The sequence below is a fragment of the Ahaetulla prasina genome, chromosome 3, assembly GCF_028640845.1.
Source record: "Ahaetulla prasina isolate Xishuangbanna chromosome 3, ASM2864084v1, whole genome shotgun sequence".
Taxonomy (NCBI): Eukaryota; Metazoa; Chordata; class Lepidosauria; order Squamata; family Colubridae; genus Ahaetulla; species Ahaetulla prasina.
In genome coordinates, this window is record NC_080541.1 from 86,489,957 (window position 1) to 86,514,799 (window position 24,843).

A 24,843-nucleotide genomic window follows, 5' to 3' on the forward strand; every position below is an offset into this window, starting at 1 on the left:
ACTGGAATAGTCACTTGTTAAGAATCTTTGCATCCTACGGCTACTGTTAGTTCCATTGAACTTGTTTCAAATCATGTGGGCCTAATACAGTATTAAAATTTAGAAACAAGTGAGCTGAAATTGGTGCACCAGTTTTGCCGTGGACTGTAAGCTCAGTCATCTAGAGAGATGGCCTGGCAACTATATATTTTAAATTATTAGTAATTGAACATCGAGACAAATGTCTATTTAGATGGATTATCAGGGGCCTCCAGGCACAAGAAATTTGAATTCTTCTTCCCTCCTCCTCTTCTTGCCACACATATAAACTAATATCTCAATAACTATTTCATCTTAAGGAACCAAAGAATATGATATCTGTACAAAGTTAAAAGAGGGGAGCTGCAGTGATTTGCTGTTTGTTCATATATGTATATAGGTTTAGTAGCCTGTGGAAAGGTGGCTGGCATATTAATCTCACTAATAGTTGCAATTCTGGGTGGTGTTCTCAGATGAATATTATAAGTCATAATTTTGAGTACATATACAGAGAATTGCAATGTATATACTTGTTAGTTCTGGATCAGTCAGGAGATTTTAACTTTTGTAAAAAATAGGTAAACAACTATGATTTGTTACCTTGTTAGCAATATTGCATTTTCCTCAACTTGATGCAGGTTTTCTTCATCGTGACGGCCTTTTTTGGCACTGGAAATATAGCTTCTATTAACAGGTAAACTGATCTAAGCTGATGTTAAAAGCAACCATCGCAATCCCTCCATTCTGTTTCCACTTACTTGTTTCTACACTAAACAATTTAAGCCAGGGGTCTCCAACCTTGGCAACTTTAAGCATGGAGGACTTCGACTCTAGCAAAGCTGGCTGGGGTATTCTGGGAGTTGAAGTCTACCAAGCTTAAAGTTGCCAAGGTTGGAGACCCCTGATTTAAGCAACGCCTTCACAATTGCATATAATATTGCATATCCTGAAATGTTTTATGTTTTACATTAATCATGATGGCGGGGGGGGGGGGGGGAAATAAGCAGGATCAGAAATTTTTTCTACCCTTAGGGAATTTCACCAAATATTTTCTTCCATTTGTAAAGGGGAGAATACGGTAGCTGGTCTTCCTTTCATGTAATAGGAAAGTGTGTTTAGGTGACAGAGACAGTAGAATTTTCAGCTAAAACATCCCGTTTTTTAATGCCAGGTTAGGTGGTGGTAAAGTATATTTTACCAACAATTTAAATCTGGCTGAAAGGTCTGCCCTGGCATGCATTACTTTACTGAGGGAGAATTAACATTTTCCATCTCTTTCATCAGAATACTCTAATATTCCAACCATCTAGGGTAGAGGGAGGGAATGTGAGTTGTGAATTGCAGGAGCTCCATCTTACTAACTTGAGGCTCTAGCTGATGTTATGCTATGCTATGTTTGCTATGTTTTCTCTGCCTTTAAATACTCAGGATACAGCAATGACCACAATTAAGCTGAAAATTTCTGATGAGACATTTGTTAAGTGAATTTTACCCCATGTTAAGGCTGTTCTTGCTACAGTTGTTAAGTGAATCACTGCAGTTGTTAAATTAGTAACATGGTTGTTAAGTGAATCTGGCTTCCCCATTGACTCTGCCTGTCAGAAGATTGCAAAAGGGGATCCCATGAACCCGGGACACCGCAACGGTCATAAATATGAGTCAGTTGCCAAGTGCCTGAATGTGGTGAATGTGAAAAAAAAAGTCATTAGTCACTTTTTTCAGTGCCTTGGCAACTTTGAACGGTCGCTAAAGGAACTGTTGTAAGTTGAGGACTACCTGTAATTTGCTGTGTAACATAGTCTGTTTCTGACTACCTGAGGGATCGTGTCCTGGATTATCCTAGATTTCTTCCTTTGGTGGGTTTCAATGTAGGATTGGCCAATCAGGTATGACTCAAGATGTCAACAAGCACCATAATGTTTATGGACTTTCCCTGATGGGAATTTGCATTTGGCTCCATGCATTCAGCATAGCACATGCTGATCAGAAAGTGGAGTTTCTCTCTTGTCATAAACAGAAAACTCTCTGATAAGTTTTCAACTGGCAGCCGCAATAAACCTCTTTGGGTTGGTTCAAATGCCTCCAGATGGTTTTTTGGGGAGACTTTCCCATATCATCTTACTGTGATAACTATCAAAGCCTTGACTGATCTGTAGAATATGGAGATGGCCCTTGCAGTTGACACTGCTGTTCCTAAGCACATTCTTATCTCTAGCAGACCTTAGTCAACAGTTTGGTTTTCCTTGTCGTCTTAACAAATAGAAACACAACGCACATGTATGCTCACCACATTTACATTATCTTTATGCAGCAGGACAGTCATTTCATATGCAAAATAATTTCACCTTTCCCAACATGAAGCTGGAACTTAGCGAAAATATGAATGATGTCTCTGCAAAAACTGCTTATTTAATAGCATGACATTTACCTAAAATATTAGGGGAAAGGAAACACAATTCAGCAACAGGCCTGCGGATTGTGTATAAGTTCACTCTGAGGCTCACTGTGCTCATAGCAAATAGCATAAAGAAATGACATAGAATGCTACAACTTCAGTGTATCTGTACACAGGGCCTCTGTGGCTCAGGCTGCTAATGCAGTCTGTTATTAACAGCAGGTGCCTGCAATTACTGCAGGTTCTAGTCCCACCAGGCCCAAGGTTGACTCAGCCTTCCATCCTTTATAGGGTAGGTAAAATGAGGACCCAGATTGTTGGAGGCAATAAGTTGACTTTGTATATAAATATACAAATAGAATGAAGACTATTGCTAACATAGTGTAAGCCGCCCTGAGGCTTCAGAGAAGGGCGGGATATAAATGTAAATTTAAAAAAAAAACTACATCCAAGTATTCCTTGCTCAGTTGGACCCACATATTAATTTATTAATAGAAGAAGGGCTGTAGATGGAAAAAGAACAGAATGAAACCTGTCCCAATATAGTTCTATGAAGCAGAAATCTCTTATCTTTTATAGTTGGCTGGCATATTTGCAATTTTGTGAACATGTCACCTATGCTATAAATAAATTGGATGGATGAGTGGATAGATTAAATAGCTAGCTAGATAGATAGATCCTGTTTCCCCGAAAATAAGACCTCCCTGGATAATAAGCCCAATTGGGCTTGTGAGGGCATGTGCTAAAATAAGCCCTCCCCAAAAAGTAACCCTCCCCTGAAAATAAGACCTAGTGAAGGAGTGGGCATTCGAGAAGTTGGAATTAACTGTTTTAACTCGCGAGAAGTATTTTTTTACGGTACAGCTTGTTTCCCTGCATACAATGGCAAGAAACATGATGGAGCTGGAAATCAGGTTAGATGGCAAGAGGAGCCCTGTTTTGCTCCATGTGCCCCAAAATAATAAGACCTCCCTGAAAATAAAGCCAAGGGCTTATTTCGGTGTTCAAAAAATATAAGGTGGTCTTATTTTTGGGGAGAGAGAGAGAGAGAGATCTGCTTATCAGGGGCCTTATCTGTTGCCAAAATGGTTGTTTATGCACAGTGTGGTAATCATAATCGGAATTTGAACATGTCATTGTGCTCTTGATAAATAAATAAAACTGCTTATTAGAGGCTTTACCTCTTCACAAAACAATTGCTTCTGCATAGTATGGGAATTACAAATCCATACAGGAAAAATCTAGCTGGAATACTCTTTGTGGTGGTTATCCCACAAAGCACTCCTGTCTGCCACTCTCCCACCTAGGTTAGTCTTGTCTTCTTGAGGCATTAATGGAGCATTCGGATGCAACCATCTGCTACATGTGTTTCCTAAGATTCTTTGTGCTAAGGTTTTTTTTCCCTCCTGTGTTATTTTTGGAAATAAAAGTTTATACTGGAAGCTAACAATCTGCCTTTATGAAAGAAACATGTACGTGGGTGTATAAATTCAAGTGGGCCAAAGCGTGGACACCAAATATGGTATTGTTGCCGATCATGGAGACCATGCTGAGAACCCTAAATATAATACTTTCCATGTGAAAAAAAAAGCAAAACCAGTAAGCTGGCTCACAATTAGCAGCCAATCATTACAAGGAGTGGGCAATGTGCCAGATACTTTTGTGTATGTCACTTGTTTACTTACAGATCTAGGAAAGACTGATAGTTATCAGTGGAAAAGGAAATGATACGAAATATTTTGCGAGATCAATGGGGCTTTAAAAATATTTAAGTAACAAGTAGAAGGCTGTCACTTGTAGACTTAAAACACTAAAATTCAGCTGTAAAAGTAGAAGCAGTATAAACTAGCAGTGTATCTCCTTTGCTACATAATAGTGTCACATTTTTGTAATTGAGACAAAGGACACATGCTGTTTGCTGCTTCCTCCTGGAAAGTATTGGCTACAAAAACGCACATTAATAATGTTTTGTTGTGTTCTCATTCTTAAACTCTAGCTTTGATCCAACCTCGGTATATTGCTTCTTGACTGTGTTCAGCCCTTTCCTGATGGGAGGCTTGCTATTGTGGAAGGTCAGTATTTGCCCCTTTAGAAAATGTTATTTGTTAGACTAAATAGGCCAGCGTTTTTCAACCGCTGTGCTGTACACATATATGTGCCCCAAAAGATCCACAGGTGTACCATGTCAGTAAGCCACAGGAAGTGACAGGACATGCCACACAGCTATGTAACTAAAAGGTCACGTACATGACATCACCTAAGATAAAGTGGCTCCCATTCTGCTCCCAAGTCTCAGCAGCCTGTGATGTCATGGCATTTCCGGTTTCATAACCTGGAAGTCCCACCTGAGTATGAGACGTATGTAGTAAGATCAAAACTACTGGGATAGGCTACAGTTCTACTGTACACTTGTTACTATAACTTAAAGTTAGCAAGGTTCATTTTCCAACAAATAATCTTTTGATTATTTTTCACCTGTTTCAATAATTTGTAAGCCGCCCAAAGTCATCTTGTAGAGGAGATGGGCAGCATAGAAATTTAAGAGAGAGAGAGAGGAAAGGAAAGGAGAGGAGGAAGGAAGGAAGGAGGGAAGGAAGGAAAAGAAGGATGGATGGATGGATGGATGGAAGGAAGGAAGGAAGGAAGGAAGGATTGACCTATGTATGGTTTTTGTATTACTTTTTCAAATGTAGAATACTAGACTTTTAGTGTGCTACTATTTTTCCTATTTGTGTTTTCTATTTTTTCTTTTTATTAATATATTTTATCATTATCCATCATTACCTTTTTTGGAGTTCTATCATTTATTGACATTTTAATCACCCTTTTATTTCTCTCTCTTGGAGTCTTATAACTTTTTGATATTTTTATACATACTAAACATTCCCTTCAGGTTGCCCTTTGTCTCTTTCTGCTGTATTATTTGAACACCCATCAATAAGACTTTCTTTTTTAAAGAGTTTTTTCTTTTTTCTCTCTCTAAACCTTTCTTTTTTTTGAAGAGCTTTTTCTTTTTATTCTCTGTTCTATTATAAGCTTTTAAGGAATTATCTGATTGATTCCTACTTATTAATCCTTTCTCTTCATTATCTTTATCTTCTTGCATCTCATTTAGATTTTTTTCCTTCCTTCTACTGCTTTTTCTAATTTCTCATCTATTTCCTGAATATCACGTTCATCTTTTTCTCCTAATTGTTGAGTGGCTTCTATACTCATTTCTTTATCTTTAGACAATCCCCTTGACTCCTTATTGTTCTTATTGTTTCATGCATGTTTTGGAGCATTAAAATTATTTCTTCATTTGCCTCTATTATCCCCTGTAGATCCATTTTGCAACAATTTAATAAAAATTACTCAGAATCCCTTTTTATTTATTTTATTTATTTATTTATTTATTTATTAGATTTTTAGATTAGATTTATTTATTAGATTTTTATACCGCCCTTCTCCCGGCGGTTTTTGGTTCCAACGTCTCAATATTTAAACCTCCAACTTAATAAAATTCAATCAATCCCATAATTATACCTCCAAATCCCCTAAATTTATAATCTTTAAAAATTTTTAGTAGTTTACAGCCTTGTGATTTTCCAATTACATATCTTCCCAATTGTCCAATTTTTAAGGTCTTATTTAACTTTTCTTCTTTTCTCTTTTCTTCTATCACCTTTCTTCTTTTGCCTCGTAGAATGTTCTGTCAAATAGCTTTAATAATCCAAATCCAAATTAATCCACTAAATTCCTCCAATCTTTCAAAACCATAATCCAATAGACAGTTTCAATAAAGTTTAGTTATTTGCAATTTACTTCATCTTAGAAATCTTCAAGAGGAAAAAAAAAGAAACTCATTAGATATTTTTTAAAAATCCAAATTGTCTTCTAGAATAGAGTCAAGGTCAGACCGCCTTCCAGGTGTTATTTACTTTCTTCTATTTTCTGTATTAGACTTTTATGTTTATTGGACCTCACTTTCACTACGAGTACTGACAGTGTAGTGCTGTAATGCTTCTCTTCTTCCAGTAGATGACTCTCCTGCTCCCAAGTCCAACATTAAATAGTATGTCAAAAACAGCTGATTATCCAATAAGTCCAGGGGGGTTTAAAAATACAAATAAGCAAGACAGTTTCTCCCAAAAATCACCTTTCAAATTGATTAAGGTTTTTTCCAGGCTTTCTGTATTTTAAAGCTTCCCTTGGGCATTTCTTTTGCCTCTTAATTTTCAGTCTTTAATCTTCTCTGTGTGTCTAATCACTGCTTCCTTAACGCTTGAAGATTATCTTTTAAAATTCTTGTACTTAAATTAGATCTTTATAGTAAGAGTTGGAAGTTATCTCACCCAATTTCAATGCTTGTCCACGGACCGCTCCTACACAAATATTATGGTCCCAGTTGTCCCAGCTTGTGACTGCCAAAAATGGCCATTGTCCCTGCTGCCGTTTGGGAGAGGTATGTTTGCTTCATACCTAATGAGGAAATTGCAAGTTCCTTATGGTTCATGAAGTGCCTTTCCTTTCTTTGCACTCCTACAAGGTGGCTTTGACCCCGTAGGGTCTCCCAACAGCAGTTACCAGCTGGATTTTGCAGCGGAAAATAGTGGAGCCCACTATTTTCCAAGCCGTTCTCACCATGATGTCAACCGGAAGTCAAGCCCATCCCTTTTTGTAGATGCTTGACACATCTGCAGGATTTGGATCCCAGCACCACCATCTTGCAAGTCTACAGGCGTTGGAACCCACATTCCTAAAACTCTATTTCTAATGGGAAGCCATTTCTTTCTGTGTTCCTTCTTCATAGAGAAAGGAACCATTTTCTGTGTAACAGGAGGCAGGGGTGATGTCTCTCGGCCTTCTGCATTGATGATGACAATCTGTTCAGATCGACACTTCGAACTAAATTTTAAAAAATGCTACTAAAGAAATAACACAATACTTCACATCAAAGTGTATTTGCTGCTGTTACTTGTAGTAGTAATTTGCAAGAATATATATATATATACCATGAATGCCATTAGGAAAAACTTTTGAGGGGTTTATACTAAAATAGTGAAAGCTGTACTACATGAATGTTGAAAAAGAGAGGAGAAAAAATTTCAATTTTTTCTCTGCCACTTCAGGAAATGTAGTGTAATTTCCAGAGTAAATAAGATGAGGCCATCCTTTATTTTGCCCGAGAAAAAAAGAAAACAAAATGCATGGAACCCAGGAATCCAATCTTTTAAATCTTGCCACAAGTCACACCTTCAAAACTGTATGGAATAAGAACACTTCAGAGCTAGATCACTGTGATGTACTTAGATTCTGAATTTGAAAGACAACTATTGGGAGAACATATTTTTTAAAAAGCACTTACAAATTAGGAACATAGCATTTTGCAAAAATACAATCTAGAACATTTAAAAAAAAAACTTAGCAGCTTTACGATATATGCATTTCAATTCCCAGACACATCTAGATATTTAGGAATAAATAAATGAGTGACTTTTATCAATATAATATAAAATGGATATGGTCAATCTTAAATTGTATTCTGGGGATTTTTTGTAGCAGAAATTATCAAAGTTTCCACAATGAAAATAGCACTGGTGGTTGTTCTAAGACAGGGGAATATGTTTACCAGTAGTGATTTTCCTTATCACTAAACAGCTTCTCAGCATTTATATGGAAAATGTTCCTTGAAACTAGATAATTCATTTTAAAAAATGTCATTTTGTAGTCTGTTTATTTTAATAACCTTTTAAAAGGTTTACCATAATGCAGAAGCCCATATTTACCAGGACTGAAAATAATGCTTAGTTTAAACTTAAACAACACTGTTTAAAAAGAATATATTGCAGTCTCTACATTCAACCTGATAAACTTTGGGCTGTGCATAAATGGCTCTCTAAGTATTAGCAATGTTAATTTTGGCATCCTTTCTTTTTGTTTTGTTTTGTGGGAACCTGCCATCAGCTTAACAGAATTGTGTTTATTGAACAGATTGCAATCCCCTTTGTTCTTGTGTCATGTGCATTTGAAGCTATTCAGGTCACAACCCAGCTATCATCTAAAAGGTAAAGCTTTTTAGTTACTTTTTCACTTACTGAATCAGAAGTTGTTTTGGGATTGATAATGGGTGGTGGTGGTGGGAATTAAACTGTGTGTAGGCTGCTACTTTGTAAATTCCATCATTAGGTTCCCCCCACCCCGCTTCAGAAAGTATTCAGTTTTTGTTAGATTTCTCTCCTTAAGTGTGTCAATACACACACACACACAATTTAAATTTCAGTCTCTGCATAATGAACAGGGATTTATACCTTTTTAGTTCCACTCAAATGCTGAAAATTCACACATAACAGATTATTGGATGAAATGCTTTTTCTTATCAAAATAGGGTTTTTAAAACATTCATGAGAGTTTAAATGCAGGCAAGCATGCCCGTCTGCAGTGATGAAGTAACATATTATGGAGGCAAATTCATACAGAGGACAATACTGGAATATCACTGTCCAGTTAATAGGAGTCTTCTCTTTCCTCCCCTCTAAAGACAGAGGGGAGTAGTTTGAAAGATTGAAGAAATTGCAGTTTGGCATACATATATCTCCATGTGGAGAAATTGCATTTATGATTTAAGTTATGTTTTGGAGAAGAAAAATGCAGATCAGTTCTCCCTCTGCAGTGGCTGTTCCTGCTCAGTAGGTAAATGTTTGAACCCAGCTATAAAACTGAAACGCCCCACATTCCAAACCAAGAAATTTCAGTGCCATGATTAGTGCAATCAATAGAAATTGATTTTGATTTTGATGTTCTGTGCATTTGTCAAATCTATGCAGAAGAGAGGCTCAGATCATCACTGCTGATTAAATACCATCAGTGATTTTGATGGTATCCAACTGAGTTATCTGTTTTGCAAAGAGAAGAAAGCTTCTGAGCAAATTTGCATGAAATGTTTTTTGTCTTGTTTTAATGGCCTTCTAAGGTAAAGTTAATTTACAAAACTGATCTTGATAATATGAGTGGAAATAATTTGTTAGAGGCTGTTGTGATCGGCTTGCATTAATGCCATAATGCAGCGCATTTTAATGAGTTTTCACACTCTAACTGATAGCAGTTTTATAATTCTTACAAATTAAATTATTATAGTTAATGACACAATTCTTTTTTTGACCTACTAGGTTAGCTATGTGCAGTAATTTAGCACAATTCTGGAGTAAAACCAGCCATTGGTGATTTAGAACAGTATCCACATTCAAAATATTTCAATTATTTAATGAAAAGATAATGATAATGCAAAGGTCTTTAGCGGTATTTGAGTTTACTTGTTCCTACTCTTTTTTTTTCCTCATTGAAATGTGCTTTCCCAAACAAATGTGGTCTTGGGTACCTCAGATACAGGTAACTAGTTTCTTAAGCCTTAAGGCTAAAGGGAAATAAATACTCAATGATCTTTGAACCTGGTGGACATCATTTTAGGCCTTCATGACTGAGACACGGTGATAAATATTAGCAAATGTTCTTGTGCAGAACCTATGTAAATAGACATAGTCGTTCACCACAATTGAGCCCAAAATTTCTGTTGTTTGTTGTCAGTTTTGCGCCATTTTACGACCTTTCTTGCCTCAGTTGTTAAGTGAACAAATGAAACCCAACAAACATTTGTTTTTGCAAGTTGTGCAGTTCTACATTTGACAGTCAGAGATATGTGAAAGTGCAGCAGAGGGCCATTGTTGTCCAAAGCTGCCTTGTGTGGGGTAGAAACAGCATTCTGAGACACTGCTTTAAGCCAATTTCTAGTCTGTAAGGATGAGTAGATAATATTGAATAAATGTAGTAAAGTGGTTATAATTCTGAATTAAGACTAGGGAGCCATAGCTATCAAGGTAATTAAATGGACCAAGAGAAAGAGTAGAATTAGGTATACTGTTTGGTATCCCTTGGGAAAGAATGGGAATATAAATAATCATACATCTTTGAAATGTGGCCAGTCCTTTGTGAAATTTTGGAAGCTTGAATTGTACAATTTAGTAGGGTTCCATCAATCAAGAGACTGTCAGGTCCCTGGAAAAGATAGGTAACAGTTACATAATAAATTATGTAGAAGAGTCATTAACTGTAAAAAAACAAACAAACACAGGCCTAATTTTAACAAGTCATGCAAATCAGCCTACTTTGATTCTGCTCATTTCCCTGCCTGCTCCATGTTCGATAGTTAACGTACAGGATGGCTGCCCTGATATTCTTAAGACATGCAATACTGAGAAAATGGATTAGAAAAAGAACTACCTTGTACCTCAGAACACATCTTGTGTTCTTTGAAGCTTTATTGAACTGTGAATTATTGTCCTTTTCTGACACACTGTTTATTTTTCCCCCTCAGGCTTTTTCTCATTGTTCTTGTGATTTCAGACATTATGGCTTTGGTAAGCTACTATTGGACATTTTGTACAAATAAGATCAAAACCCAGAGAGCTTTGCTAATTCAATCAAGGGATATCTGAATTAGCCTCAGACTTCAAAGTTCCTTGAATTAGGTCAGTGAGTTGACTTTGAAACCCTGCATAAATTGCAGAAAGGCCCTCTCTCTATCCTATAATTCTTTGAAATAATTTAATGAATGATCAAAAAAGTTGCAAGTCTATATTATCACGTCAATTCTTTAATGGGGCCATTAAGTTAGCTACTACTAAGTTTTCATCTACTTCATACAGAATTTTAAAGTCTGAGTAAAAGAAAATACCAGATGCACCTACACACCTGCTTTAATTTTTTAAATCTTTTCTACCCTGCTTTCAGAATAAAAAAAGAGTCTCCTTTAATTTTTCAAAGGAAATACCAAATTATCAAGCAAGATGTAATGAGAAATACCACCCAGAACGGGTTGAATAAGCCTATCTTTGTACATAGTGGGAGATTTGGGTGGGTGGATCAGGATCCATCAAATAGATTAAACAATTATAATAAACATAACATTTTTAAAAATTAAAAACTATGCTCACCCTAAAGTATGTACAATGCCTGTAGTGTATGCACATATCACAATTTGGCTAGAACGGTTATGTCTTTGGAACTGTAATGGAAGAGGTTTATGCTTTCAAATCTATGTTCCCTTATTCCTCCCAGTGGAATTAGTTAAATATGACACACCAGCTTTTGTTCTATCGCATTGTAAATAAATTGTTTTGATTGAACTGGTCTAGGAAATCTCATAAATAGGAGAAAATATTTGCAAATCCCAGGCTACCTATTGTTGAGCCCAAAATAAAGGTAAAAACTTCTTAAGTTCAGTTTAACTCTTGGTGGCTACATTTGTGTAGTTTTCTTGGCAGCAATATAGAAGGATCTTGCCATTCCCCCCCCCCTTTCAAATGTTTCAAATTCTCAATATGTTATTCATGGGATTTCTGGTATTATCCCACCCAAATATTAACCTGTTTTGACCTTACTTTATTCTGGGCCAATTATGGTTGACTAGGTGTTCCCACCTAACCTGTAGAATCCCCTTAAATGCCATCTTCTAAGTTTTACTTGTCAGCATTTTAACACGTGATAACTCTGTAGCGTATAACTAGACAACAGTCTTAAACTGAATCAGAACTTTTGTCCATCTGGCCAAATGGTGAAATAAATTAATCGAATTCTTTTTATCTCCGTTGCTTTCTCTTCTACCAGTACAACTGCTGACAAGTGAAGAGGAGACTGCTTTGCCATAGTCATGAGATGGGGAAAATTACGCTAATTTTTAGACAATAAACTGTAATCACTATCTCTGCGGCTTCTTCGGCATGCCTGCTTTTCAGTAATGGTATCATTTAGGTTGATCGTTAATGCAGCTATAGGGAATTAAAGCTGAAAGAGAAACGACTAGCCAAAGACCATTTAGAAGGCTGAAGCAGATGTTGAGAGAAGCATGATTGTTCCAGTAAGAACAATCTCAGCAAGCAGTAGCCAGTAAAATAGAAAAGGAAAAGCCAGACATGATTATGCTTTGGGTCATTTTTAGCAATCATGGTAAAGAAAATGCAGGTTGGTTGCTCTTGGCAGCAGCTGTCTGTTTGTGGAAATATCTGTCTGGGCTCAAAGAGTTCATAACCAAATACAAAATTTACAGTAATTTATTCAGTTTCCTTTTGGGGATGGCAGTGTGTGTTGTTAAAATCACTCTTAACTTATTGCAATTTGTCTGAAGTAGTCCTGCAGGTTTTTTGGGCAAGATTTCAGTAATACCTTGCCTTTTTCCTAGGGGTAAGAGAGAATGACTGGTCTAAAATCACCTATCTAGTTTTGTGCCTAAGGCAGAACTAGAAGTCACAGTCTTTAAGCACTACACCAGATTGTTACCCATTCCCTTTCTTAGTGACTTGTTATCTAGCATACAGTATGTACTTGTTTTTATGCACTGTAAATATCATCTTTCGGAGACTGGTCTTCCTTTTTTTACAGATGGATTTATATGCCCTGAACAATCTGCTTCAAATATACATTTCAGTTTTGTCACTTTTATTGGGCAATGTACATGTGCTGAATATAGTTGTTTTTATTTTTTTTTCTAGCACTTCTTCTTTCTGGTTAAAGATTACGGAAGCTGGCTAGACATTGGAACAAGGTACAGATCATTGGTTAGGTCTTCCTGTCCAACAGTTTGACCAAGGATGTTGCATAAAAAAGGGTTCTGCAAAATGCTGCTTGTTGTTCTGCTCAAGGAAAATGGATTCATGACTTTCTAATTTCTTACCCTGTTTTATTTTTTTCCTTTCTTGTGTGTGTGTGTGTGTGTGTGTGTGTGTGTGTGTGTGTGTGTGTGTGTGTGTTTGCCTTATTAAGTTGGGTAATAGTATGTTGCTTGGGCAGCAATTCTCAAACTGTGAGACATGATCTCCTGTGTAAAACAGAGTAGACCCAACACTGACAATAGGGGGAAATAATAAGTGAGCCAAATGACTTGCAAAAACATGTAATTCTAAGAGGAAAAAGAATGATAAATTTAAAGTAATCCTGATTTTATTTGCATAAGATAAGGCAAAGACAGGCCTAGAGAAACTTACAAGATTAATATCAACTCCTTGAGTTTGGCCAGGTCAAGAAACAGGTATGGTAGGGATTCCAAGAATGTTCTTTATTGTTCTAGGGTAGCACAAAGGAAACTTGAAAGCCTGTTTAATTTATACCCTTCATTTATTTCTATCTTCACTGCTGTCAATGTTACTTTCTTTTTCCTTCTAGATTATTTTTAACCTTATTTTGAAGTGTTACATTTTGAGGTGAATTATATCTTCTTAAAAGACAGATAATCTGCAGTTTTCTTTAAGTGGAATTCCAAAGTATGGGAAGACAAATGTATATTTGAGCACTTTCCCTTGTAAAACAACCCCTGCCTCTGAAAAACTAGTGCTTTGGCTAATTTATTCTTCTTCCTATCTATTTTCAGGTTTTGTTTTGTTATTTTAGCAGTGTCATACAGGTTGTGTATGGAGAAGTGTTCAGATGTACAATCTCATGCTAGCATGAAACATATACTTCTGGGAGAGTTTTGCTAAATGTTTTTTCTGAACTTAGAAAATACCTTTCAATATAGATATATTTTTAAAAATTCATTGATGCATCTATTCCTTGTCTACACATATTCATACATCCACATATGCCATTTCTGCTAATCTGTAGATTTTTTTATTTACATTCAAGCAAGCAAAGAATTTGGATATCCAATATTATAAACTATTTTATTTATAAAAATAAATATTATAAAATCTGTGCCTGCCGTGTAGGACCTCAAATCCTGCCATGAAGTAGGATCCTTTTTTGTTGTTCATTTTGTTGTTGTTGTTCAGCAAACTATTTTTTGTTATTGTTCTAAAATTACCATCCTATTTCTCCGTGAAAATTCATCCTCCAAATAGAGCTGCCGGCATGTACTACGGATTGCTGATAACTCCATATATATTTGAAGACTGCCATTAGATGAGGGGTAGTCAACCTTTTTATACCTACCGCCCACTTTTGTATCTCTGTTAGTAGTAAAATTTTCTAACCGCCCACCGGTTCCACAGTAGTGTGTCGTGTATTGTCGTCTGCACATGCCGCTCGTGGATCATGGATTGGGTTTTTGGGGGGTGCCGGCTACCAGCTCTGCTTGTCTATTACAGCTGGGTGATGTGGGGGGAGATGCACAAGCTATTCTGGGATGAGACTTTTTTGTTTGCGGTCGCACTATAGCGTCATTTAGTTTCACTTACGTAATGTGAACTAAACTTACGTTTATTTTCAGAAATTTAAATTGTCATGGGGAATTTTATGAAAACCTAATGAAAATGTTTTTAAATAATGCTATGATTTTTTTAAAAAAAGTCAATTAAATTAGAAAAAAGGAAAGCGCTTCAGTATCGGACAAAACCCCTACCACCCACCATGAAAGCTGGAACGTCCACTAGTGGGCGGTAGGGACCAGGTTGACTACCACTCCATTAGATTATAAAAATTGCTTAGGAATTGCTTTCAATTGCATTCTGTTCATAGCTCTTTTTAAAAAGAAAATCAGCATTTTTGCATAGTTAATATAACTCAGTATGTAAGCTCAATGGTGAGGTAAGAAGCATGCAAATTTAATAAATACAAGAAGAAGAATGCATAAAACAGACTACATATGACTCCTGCCCCCAGTACTTTCTAGCAATCTTAAAAGTTACCATATCTTTTTTATTCCTTTGATCATTTCAGAATCAAGTAGTAGATCACTTGGGTGAATAAGTAATCATGGATTGAACTGCAAGTAGAACATTTCTTCACATTCAAGACTATTGAAAGAATTTGGTTCATTAATTGATGTACATCATCCATGTTTGACATAGCTGTTTCATGATACATATCCAAAAACTATGCTTTGGTTTCACTGCTACACCAGTATAAATGTCCATCTTACTTTAAGTTTTACATAATTAGTGCAGTATCTATGTCCTTGCAGTCTTCATCTCTAAAATACAGCATTTGTCTTGTTTTCATACGTCTGAAATGCTTTTATGCTTTTTATTTTACTAATTTTTTCTGACATTATATGCAGAGTATCTACGACTTTTCCTCTAGTAAACCGGCCTCTGTGAATTGTTGATGAGCATATTTGGAATTTGAGAAGCATATCCTGGTAATTCTCACCAAGTGGCTTTCCCCCCATGAATGTTTTCTTGTTCTGGAAACAACTGCAATGGTTGGCCTGGCCAACCAGCAAACGGTTGTATTTTCAGAAGGTAAACTTATTTTTCTGGAGGTAAACCAATGAGGAAACTGTCTGTCAGCATTTTCCTCACCATCTCCACCTTAAGCTTACTTTTTTTTTTCCTGAACAAGAAAAAAAAACCAGGTTCGATTTGAAGTTGGCAGATACATTTTCAAACAAATCACTGGATATTTTCTAACAATACACAGAACTCAGGGTTCAACGATTGTTTAAACCAAGGGTGTCCAACCTTGGCAACTTTAAATCTTGGGGACTTCAATTTCCAGAATTCCCCAGCCAGCCATACTGACTGGGGAATTCTGGGAGATGAAGTCCCCAAGATTTAAAGTTGCCAAGGTTGGACACCCTTGGTTTAAATCATACCTGACAAAGTACCTTTTTAACGGGAGTCCTGTGAATTATGAATAGATAATTCCCATTCTTCCTTTGACTCAGAACTGAGGCTAACATAGTTCCCTGGTTTTCTTTATAGAATGCTATAAAATGAAATGGCACTTACTCTCCTCATGGATCAAGAGGCCCGACATCGTTTTTAAAATGTCCTGACCCGCTACTTAACTTTTAGCTACATGTGAACGCGTAGTCTCGGAGGCATAAAATTTAAACTCTTTATTTAAAAAGAAGTGCCTCCAGGTTTGCTTTTGATGCCTGCCTATCACGAACAGGAGAGAATGGGAAGAATCAGCATGGGAGGCATTTAAAACTTTTAATAGAAGTTACTTCCTGATGCATCAACCAACCTCTTCAGATCACAGCTTATCCACCCCACTGATGTTCCTTCTCTAATCATGACTAAATATGAGCAGTTTCCGAATCATGCTGCGTCCTCATCCTGATTAGCAGCGCTTTTTGTAAGCTTTGATTGGCATGATGAGAATGTCTTGTTCAGACTCTGCTAGGCAATGCTAGCTCAGTGGTAGAACACATGCCTCTGTGCACATATACACAACCAAGTTTCGGCTCTTTTCTGGAACATGATTCTGGACCATTCCAAGTGATCTCGTTTGATCTGAAGTCCGGGATTTTTATTGCAGCTTAAAGGCAAGGCAACAGAAATAGATTTTAACACATTAAATGACTTCTAACAGGAAAAGACAGCTACTATCAATCATGTGGCCAGTTGAAAGTCTTCTAGACTGCTAATGCAGTTGATGTCTATGGGTAAGAGTGAAACTTGTTTGAAGTTTACGGGCATCTCACCTCTGCACTCATTACCTTCTGTTTCTGTAAAATGTGTTCAAGAAATGCTTAAACATCACATTAAATCAGTATAAGCTTAGAGTAGTCCCCCTAGTTTTTCCATTCTCTTTAGGTAATTTGATATTCAAACAAGTGTCTATGCTTAAGAGTGTTCTCCAGATGCAGGATGCACTTTATATCCAGCCTGTACTAACCAGAGAATGTAGCCAGGATTTACTTATGGTTATGTTCTCTAAGTAATTGTGATCAGCATGTAACCCGCATTTGGAATATATGCTTATGCTCTAGCTAAACAGTGACATCTGTTTGCCAGTTGCATTGCCCAGGGAATGGAGCCAATGAGTGTGAGCAGGTGCCACTCCTTGTAAAACATTAGCCTGGCTTAGCATGATATATACCCTGGCTCAATGTTTATTGTTTAAAAATGCACACACATGCACATCCAACCCAAACCATATTGCATTTTCTAAATACAGTTGCCTTGCCTCAAATTATTATGCTTCATTGCTTGAATGTTCAATCCGATGATTATCCACTGTAGTCCTTAGGCCATCAGGCAAAGAATCCTAGCTTATGCAGAAAACAAATTAAACACAAGCGAATAGCTGTTGCTCCTAATCCATGCTATGCTTGGTCACGGATTTGTGGTAGCAGAGTTGTGATAAACTTCTGCCTAAAGCCTATGACAAATTGCTGCCTCTAATTCTCCATTGGGAAAAATGAGAAGGAATGCAGTCAGGTTCAAATGAGACATTAAATACTCTTGTTCCTATGGATCGTATTTATTGGGCCACTGCTGTATAAAATAGGTATACATTCTTGTGTGTGTATATGTGTTTCATTTGTTCAGACATGGAACAAATATATCAGTTCATTTTAACCATATATCTATATAACTGTCTATATCTGTCTGTCTGTCTATCCTCTTTCTAAATTGTTGACTCTGACAGGATTTTATACTAAGCTTCCTGCCTTTCTAACTACTTCAGTAATATATAACTTTTAGAATGAAGTTCCCCATGGCAGTTTGTGTTCAGCACGGCAAGTTCTGCACTATGCAAATAAATGTGCTTTCCTCATTTCAGCTATTTATTTAGTAGCATCTTATGATGCTTAACTAAATATCATTAAAAAGATTGTCTCTGTTCCAAGATTCTTAGTGTCTAAAAATGACACAAGTAATAGTGGGTATTACAGGTAACAGGGGAGAATATGCATTTAATTTAGCTCTTGAAATCAGTTTAGATTTGGTTTTGGTAAGAATATGGAGCTGATTCAAAGAATTCACATAAAAAACCGAGAATAATTTAAAGGCAGTTAAAAGGTGAATCCAGGAAGAAAGAAGAGAATGGTTTGATTTGCAATTTAGCAAATGGGTGTTAGATTGATTCTGGACACATTTAAAATCAAAATGTCAAAGAATCAGTTCAAACAATTGTGAATTACTATTGTCTACTGATTATGGCATTTAAATTGTTTATTTGACATTTAGCTATATCCTACAACAGGTATTTCTCACTGACTGAGTAGATTCTCTAGATTTAATAATATAAGTTGAACTTCTGACTCTGAATAAACAAAATATGCAGTCATGAATTCCTTTTAATTATTCAGAGTAATTAAAATTTCATCGGAGCTTAGGAAGATTAAAACACAAATTGGAATAGTCATCAAATAATCTCTGTATTTTTTAACCCTGTATTTGACCTTGATTGAATAATGGATTTTTTAAAAAAATTAAGTTTTATCTAACATTTTCTCATTTGTTATCGAAGCTGCCAAGAAAGGTAATTGGCATCAAAATCTTCATGGGCCTCTTGGGAAATGATGGGCAACCTAGTGTCTCTTTTGCACTGTAGGCAGCAAACAAATTAAATAAATAAAAAATAAACTCTGCATGTCGGACATATGCAGTTCTGTATTCCAGTAACTTGGATAACCATAATTTTCCAGAGTTGTGGAAGCCTTTGATGCATTATGATCTAATGCCCAGAAATAAATCCATCTATGACTTGGCATTTTTTCTGCAAATGTCCAGTTGAAACCAGCAATTGATAGATTGCAAACTGTTTCTTTGAATGTACCCTGCCTAAGATTGTATGTATGTGTGGGTCCTCGCATGTGTGCAGACCTTGTTCCCTTAGATTACTTGATTTGTAACTTGCTTCTTTCTAATGCATCATTTTCTCTTCATTGCAGTATTAGCCATTATGTCATTGTGATGTCCTTCACTATTTTCCTGATGCTTTTAAGTGGAGTGGCCCAGCTGCTCACTACAAAGAGACTGGAGCTTTGGGAAGAAACTAAACGCCATTCATTGTGACAAATTACTGAAGGATTGATGGAATCTTCATTCTTCCAAGAGACAGACAGAATTATGAAATTGGCTTCTAGAGACTCCTGAAGAACTTGATGCTGAAGAACATGAAGTAACTTGTCATCTTTTCTCTATGGAATTAAATTTTGTTCCTTCATTTTCCTTCAAAGGAACTTCCGGTTTCAAAGTGAACAACTACTATATATATATCCTTGCTTATTGTGAAGGGTAAATGCTGTGCTTGGGTTTACAGAAGGGACTCAGAAGGGACTCAAAAGGATGGTAGGAAGATGAACTTTGTTTTATTGCTTTCTATAGAAGACAAGACAATTAGTTTCATGAGCTGCTAACAAGCTAAGTATTGCGTCTGGTCCCACTCCCAAGTCAAATTTTGGAACAAACAATAGACAGTTAAGTTTTTGCTGTGATACAGACTACTTTTCACTTTGGAAATTCAAATCAGGTTTAAAGATGTATATATTGGGATGAAATTGAAACCTTAATAGTACTTTTTAAAATTGTGTGTGTGTATGAATGGAATTTCCAGTTTAAGATGCAGACTAATTATATTTGTTGGCTGCTATTGTTTTCCATCTCTTTTTATAAAAATACCAAAATAGTTTTCATCATACATGGATGATGTGTTAATGTTTGCCCTATTTTCATCTCAACTGCTTCATTTGCTCAAGGCCACTGTAAGGAATTGTCTTAGCAAATATTGAAAACCAGCTCTACCTGTTCAAACTCTGTTTGTAACCATCGAACAAACTATACACCTACCAACTAAACCGATTGAACTATTTAGGAAGCCAGTTGGTTGCTCAAGTTATGTGCTTGAGACTCTATTTACTGATCACCAGGGCAAGGAATTACCTTTAATAACAAATGTTTTCAATAGTAGCTGTTCAGTTAAAATCTATCATTAGCTCTCATACAAATATCATGGATAAGAGCTCATACAAATATCATTGGATACGAGCTGTGTGAGATGGTTTTACAGCCACCATTCAGCACTTGAGCTGAATTTGTTTCTCTTTTAGCATAGGTTAGCTTTTCCTACTGTGGTGCCTTCTTGAATAATTTGAAGCATTGACTGGAAAATGCTTTCCATGCTCTCAGACAGAGGCTTTGTCATGATCTTTCTAATCATCTTTGTCCTGATCCTTTTAATTCAATAGATTCAGCTATTGAATTGAGAGTCTTCTGCAGGGAAAGCATGTAGTATACCATTGAGCTACAATTTGCTCAGTATGAAATCAGCCATTCTCTACAATTACACATTCGAACTAAAATCTCCAGGGCAGTACAATACTGCAGTGTAGTACACTGCTGGGTGAATGGACTTGCAAGTGCGTATATCTCACAAAAGCCATCATTATTGAGACTTCTAATTTGGCAGTGCAAATAATGGTGTCCATGAGAAATTATACTGTGGCGTAGGAGCCTGCTATAATTATAAGGAACTGTAAAAAAAAAGTCTATGAAACTTGCACACCATGGTAGCTGTCAAAACTAGAACATATCAGCAACCTGTTCATCCTGAAAATTGCTGTAGCTCTCCAGCCTCTTGGCTCTGTGTCAATAAAACTCTAGAATTCAGCCACCCCAATAGGAATATCCATATGGTAGTAGACAAAAGCATTAATTTGTATTCTTGAAACAATGAAATAACATGCCACAAAAATACTAGAAAAATTCATCTGCCAGTAGCTGGTAAGGTCAAGAAACTTGATCCAAGATTAAAAAAAGGTTTTTTTTAGAACATGTAAAGACAGGAATCTGTTGGCTGCTCTCTTCAACTGCCATGAAATCTCAGAAAAGATTATTTTTGTTGAAATAGTTGCCAATGTATGCTGCAATTTGTCTCGCCGAGTGCCTTTTTTTAACTTCAAATTCTACGTGCACTATTACAGCTCTATTAATCAGTATTGTGTTGGTTAAAAACTGAAGAAGCCTTCCTAATAGAACCAACAAAAAAAAAAGTCATTTCAAAAAAGAGGTTTTTTTAAGCATCACAGCTAAAAAAAACCACCCTGCAAATAAATGCCATGTAAATATTATCTGCCAAAATAAATAATTTAGATTTAAAGAGAAACAAAGGATAGAACTATGCTATGTATGCACTGTGGAAAATAAAGAACACCCACTCTGAAATAGAAGAAGAAGCTTTGTTGGAGTGATGCGATAAACAAAAGCACATTAATGCAGCTTTCACATATATAAACACATCGAGTAGAGAAATATCTACTCTGACTTCTTTTTACTCCCGACGTGCAGTAGAAAGGTTGACTTGCTAATTCAATTAGTATTGTTTTGGTTGAGTTACAGCACCACTGACCTTAGTTGACTTCCTCTGATCATGTTATTAATCCTATTAAGGGTGAACACCTTTCAGGGCTATTTTATACATCCCTAATGGAAAATCTGAGGAAGTTATTCCTAGACTTTTTCTGGGCAAAAAGTCAGGAGTGTTTGTCCTTGCTATTTGAAATTTCTCTAGCGCTGGAGGGTTACATAATTCTGACAATTTAGCAGTCTTACCTTGAACAATTGATTGCACTGTGAAATGTCCTATTTGCCCCTTTCTTTTGAACACACGTAGTACCCTAGATTCAGTGGTCTTTAATTCCAAGCCAAAAATCTGGGAGAAGGGAAAAATCAGAGAACCTAGCTAATTCCTTTCTTTACATTAGATCACTAGGAATGAACTAGCCATTCTCGATTGAAGTTTGAAACAAGGAGTTTATTTGTGGATATATACTTAATTTAGTTTTCATTGTTTATTACATTCATCCTTGACTAATAATTTGGTCAACAGAAGTCCTTGAGCTGTTTAGAAGGACATTAGTTGAATGTTTTCCAAATTATCATTCAGAGAATCTCTCTCTGCTACCTTGTCAGCAGTAGAATAGCTGAGTAATATAGCCTAGAGCAGGAGTCGGCAACCTTAACCATTCAAAGAGCCACAAAGGCCCTAACTGGAAACCCCTGTTCAATTTTGGAGTCAACCGGAAGTCCGGTTCCCCCCATGATAATGTCTCCTCCTAGCGCGACGTCCTTTTTCCTCTGCCAACAGGAAGTCCGGTTCCCCCACCATAGAGTCTCCTCCTAGCACAGCGTCCTTTTTCCTCTGCTGACTGGAAGTCCAGTTCCCCCACGCCGTCCTCCTAACACGGCGTCCTTTTTCCTCTGCTGACTGGAAGTCCAGTTCCCCCACGCCGTCCTCCTAACACGGCGTCCTTTTTCCTCTAGCTATCCTAACTGAAAATCCTATCAATTGTGGAGCCAACCGGTGACAGGGAGCTGCAGCAAAGGGACGAAAGAGCCATATGCGGCTCTAGAGCCGCAGGTTGCTGGCTCCTGGCCTAGAGCACAAAATCAGTTTATGTGGAGTTCTGGCAATGGCAATTGAGTTAGATTGTTTCCTCCTGCTGAACTGAGGATCTACCTAGGATGTAACCCCTATACTTCACTTGATGTACCCTTAAAAAAAACCATGTTGATTAGCAACCAACATATCAGCAAAGTCACCCCAAAGTTATTGAACTTAATGGGGCAATCTTGATGAGCTTTTAAAGTTATTTGCAGCAGTGTGGGTCTGTCCAGCAACTTCTTTCCTTGTTTTTCCATTGCTTTTTGTTGTGCATAATCACCAGTAAGATGATTGGGATAATTTAGCATACATTTCAAGTTTTTTTTCCTTTCTGTTTTTAAGATTATATGGAAATAGTCTTTTGTACTGTGTCTAGTGTTTTGGAAATGCTATAAAATAATTGTGTATTATTTATTTTATATTATTTATATTGTTTATAATGCACCCCAGTCCCCTAGGACACCAGGTAGCAGTCAGCAAGGAAATAAAAATACACAGCCAAGCAACACACCTTCACGCTCAGGCTTTTGAAAGTTGCAATTTAACAGGTTACTTACAAATTAGCTGCACTGCTGCTCCACTGATTATCTATAATTGCCTTATTCCAAAACAAAAGTTTTCAAGTGGTCACAATTCCCCAAGCAGGTAATTGGGAAAGAGTGTTATTACTAGAGTACATCTTATAATACGTACAGCCATTCTACATCTTCTATATCAGATGCTCATGTCAAATCCTTTGAAGCTGCCTTGTTATAATTGTGAAATTTGTATAGTCTACTCTTCCACTTAATTAATTTCATTTAAAAATGAAATTAATTTGGCTTCAGAGGTGCTTTTATTTCAATGCTCTGGTAATTCGTTCCAAGATTCCTGTTTGGGAGATCAGGCTGTGTAACAAACAAATAGGATGAATGATCTCCATAGGAGGTGCAATGTTGCTACTTGCAATTGAATTATTGACAGCTTCAGAACCATCATTACTCTATTCTTCTGGCTACATCAGGGTTTGGTGGTATCGCATTCCTAGATACTTTGATTCTAGATGCTAAGAAATGGTTCTTCTACCTACTGAGCTCTGGATCTATCTTGATTGTCATAATTATTATTTTTTATTTCTTTTTGTCACAACAGTATACACAAACAATTGTCATAGATAAAACAACATATCTATATCTATCTATCTATCTATCTATCTATCTATCTATCTATCTATCTATCTATCTATCTATCATATATAATATATATCATATAGATATAGATAGATATCATATAGATATAATATCATATAGATATTAGTTAATATCTATATGATGTGAGAGAAAGTCATTAGGAGATTGGAATTGGACCACTATTCAGAACATCCTGGATGGCACATAATTGTCTCATGTCCACCAGAAAATGAGTCTTGTGATTTGGATGAAAGGAAGGACAAATGGCAGCTTAATTCAGAAGAAAGAACCGTAGTTATTCATCCTGCTTCAGTCAGGATTGTTGTTGGATTGCTGGATGGAAGAATAGAATAGAACAGAACAGAACAGAACAGAATAGAATTCTTTATTGGCCAAGTGTGATTGGATACACAAGGAATTTGTCTTGGTGCATACACTCTCAGTGTACATAAAAGAAAAGATACGTTCATCAGGAATCATAAGGTACAACACTTAATAAAAGTCATGGGGGACAAATAATCATATTATATTAGGAAACAGTCAATATAAATCGTAAGGACACAAGCAACAAAGTTACAGTAATACAGTCATAAATGGAAGGAGATGAGAGATGGGAACAATTAGAAGATGAGATTAATAGTAGTGCATTTGTTTAGCAGAGTGATGGCATTCGGGTAAAAACTGTTCTTGTGTCTAGTTGTTCTGGTCTGCAGTGCTCTATAGCGTCATTTTGAGGGTAGGAGTTGAAACAGTTTATGTCCAGGATGTGAGTGGTCTGTAAATATTTTCACAGCCCTCTTTTTGACTTGTGCAGTATACAGGTCCTCAATGGAAGGCAGGTTGGTAGCAATTGTTTTTTCCACAGTTCTAATTATCCTCTGAAGTCTGTGTCTGTCTTGTTGGGTTGCAGAACCAAACCAGACAGTTATAGAGGTGCAGATAACAGACTCAATAATTCCTCTGTAGAAGTATCTAGAAAGATACTTTCCCTGGGTTAGTTTGTTATGCACGTTGTTCTCTTCTTTTTCTGAAAAAGTGGCCTAAATTACTAATAAAGGAGAATATTTGGCCAAAGTTAGTTCCAGACTAAGTTATAATAATGTGCTGTCCATTGGGCTTCTTTTAAGGCAGTTTAGAAAATTCAAATGCTTTTGAGTGCACCCACTAAGCTGC

The 24,843-nt window shown here is 36.5% G+C and overlaps 1 protein-coding gene across 2 annotated transcripts in view; it reads left to right on the top strand.

Annotated features, from left to right (window-relative positions):
• The window catches only part of PIGN (phosphatidylinositol glycan anchor biosynthesis class N), a 74,259-nt gene extending 51,336 nt beyond the window's left edge, over positions 1-22,923 (top strand). For both annotated transcript variants that reach the window (XM_058175872.1, XM_058175871.1), the window contains 6 exons: positions 657-712; positions 4,410-4,485; positions 8,387-8,460; positions 10,764-10,806; positions 12,937-12,989; positions 19,011-22,923. In XM_058175872.1, coding sequence (XP_058031855.1) covers positions 657-712; positions 4,410-4,485; positions 8,387-8,460; positions 10,764-10,806; positions 12,937-12,989; positions 19,011-19,134 — 426 coding nt within the window. In that variant the 3' untranslated portion in view covers positions 19,135-22,923. The remainder of the gene's footprint in view (positions 1-656; positions 713-4,409; positions 4,486-8,386; positions 8,461-10,763; positions 10,807-12,936; positions 12,990-19,010) is intronic.
• The last annotated feature ends 1,920 nt before the right edge of the window (positions 22,924-24,843 follow it).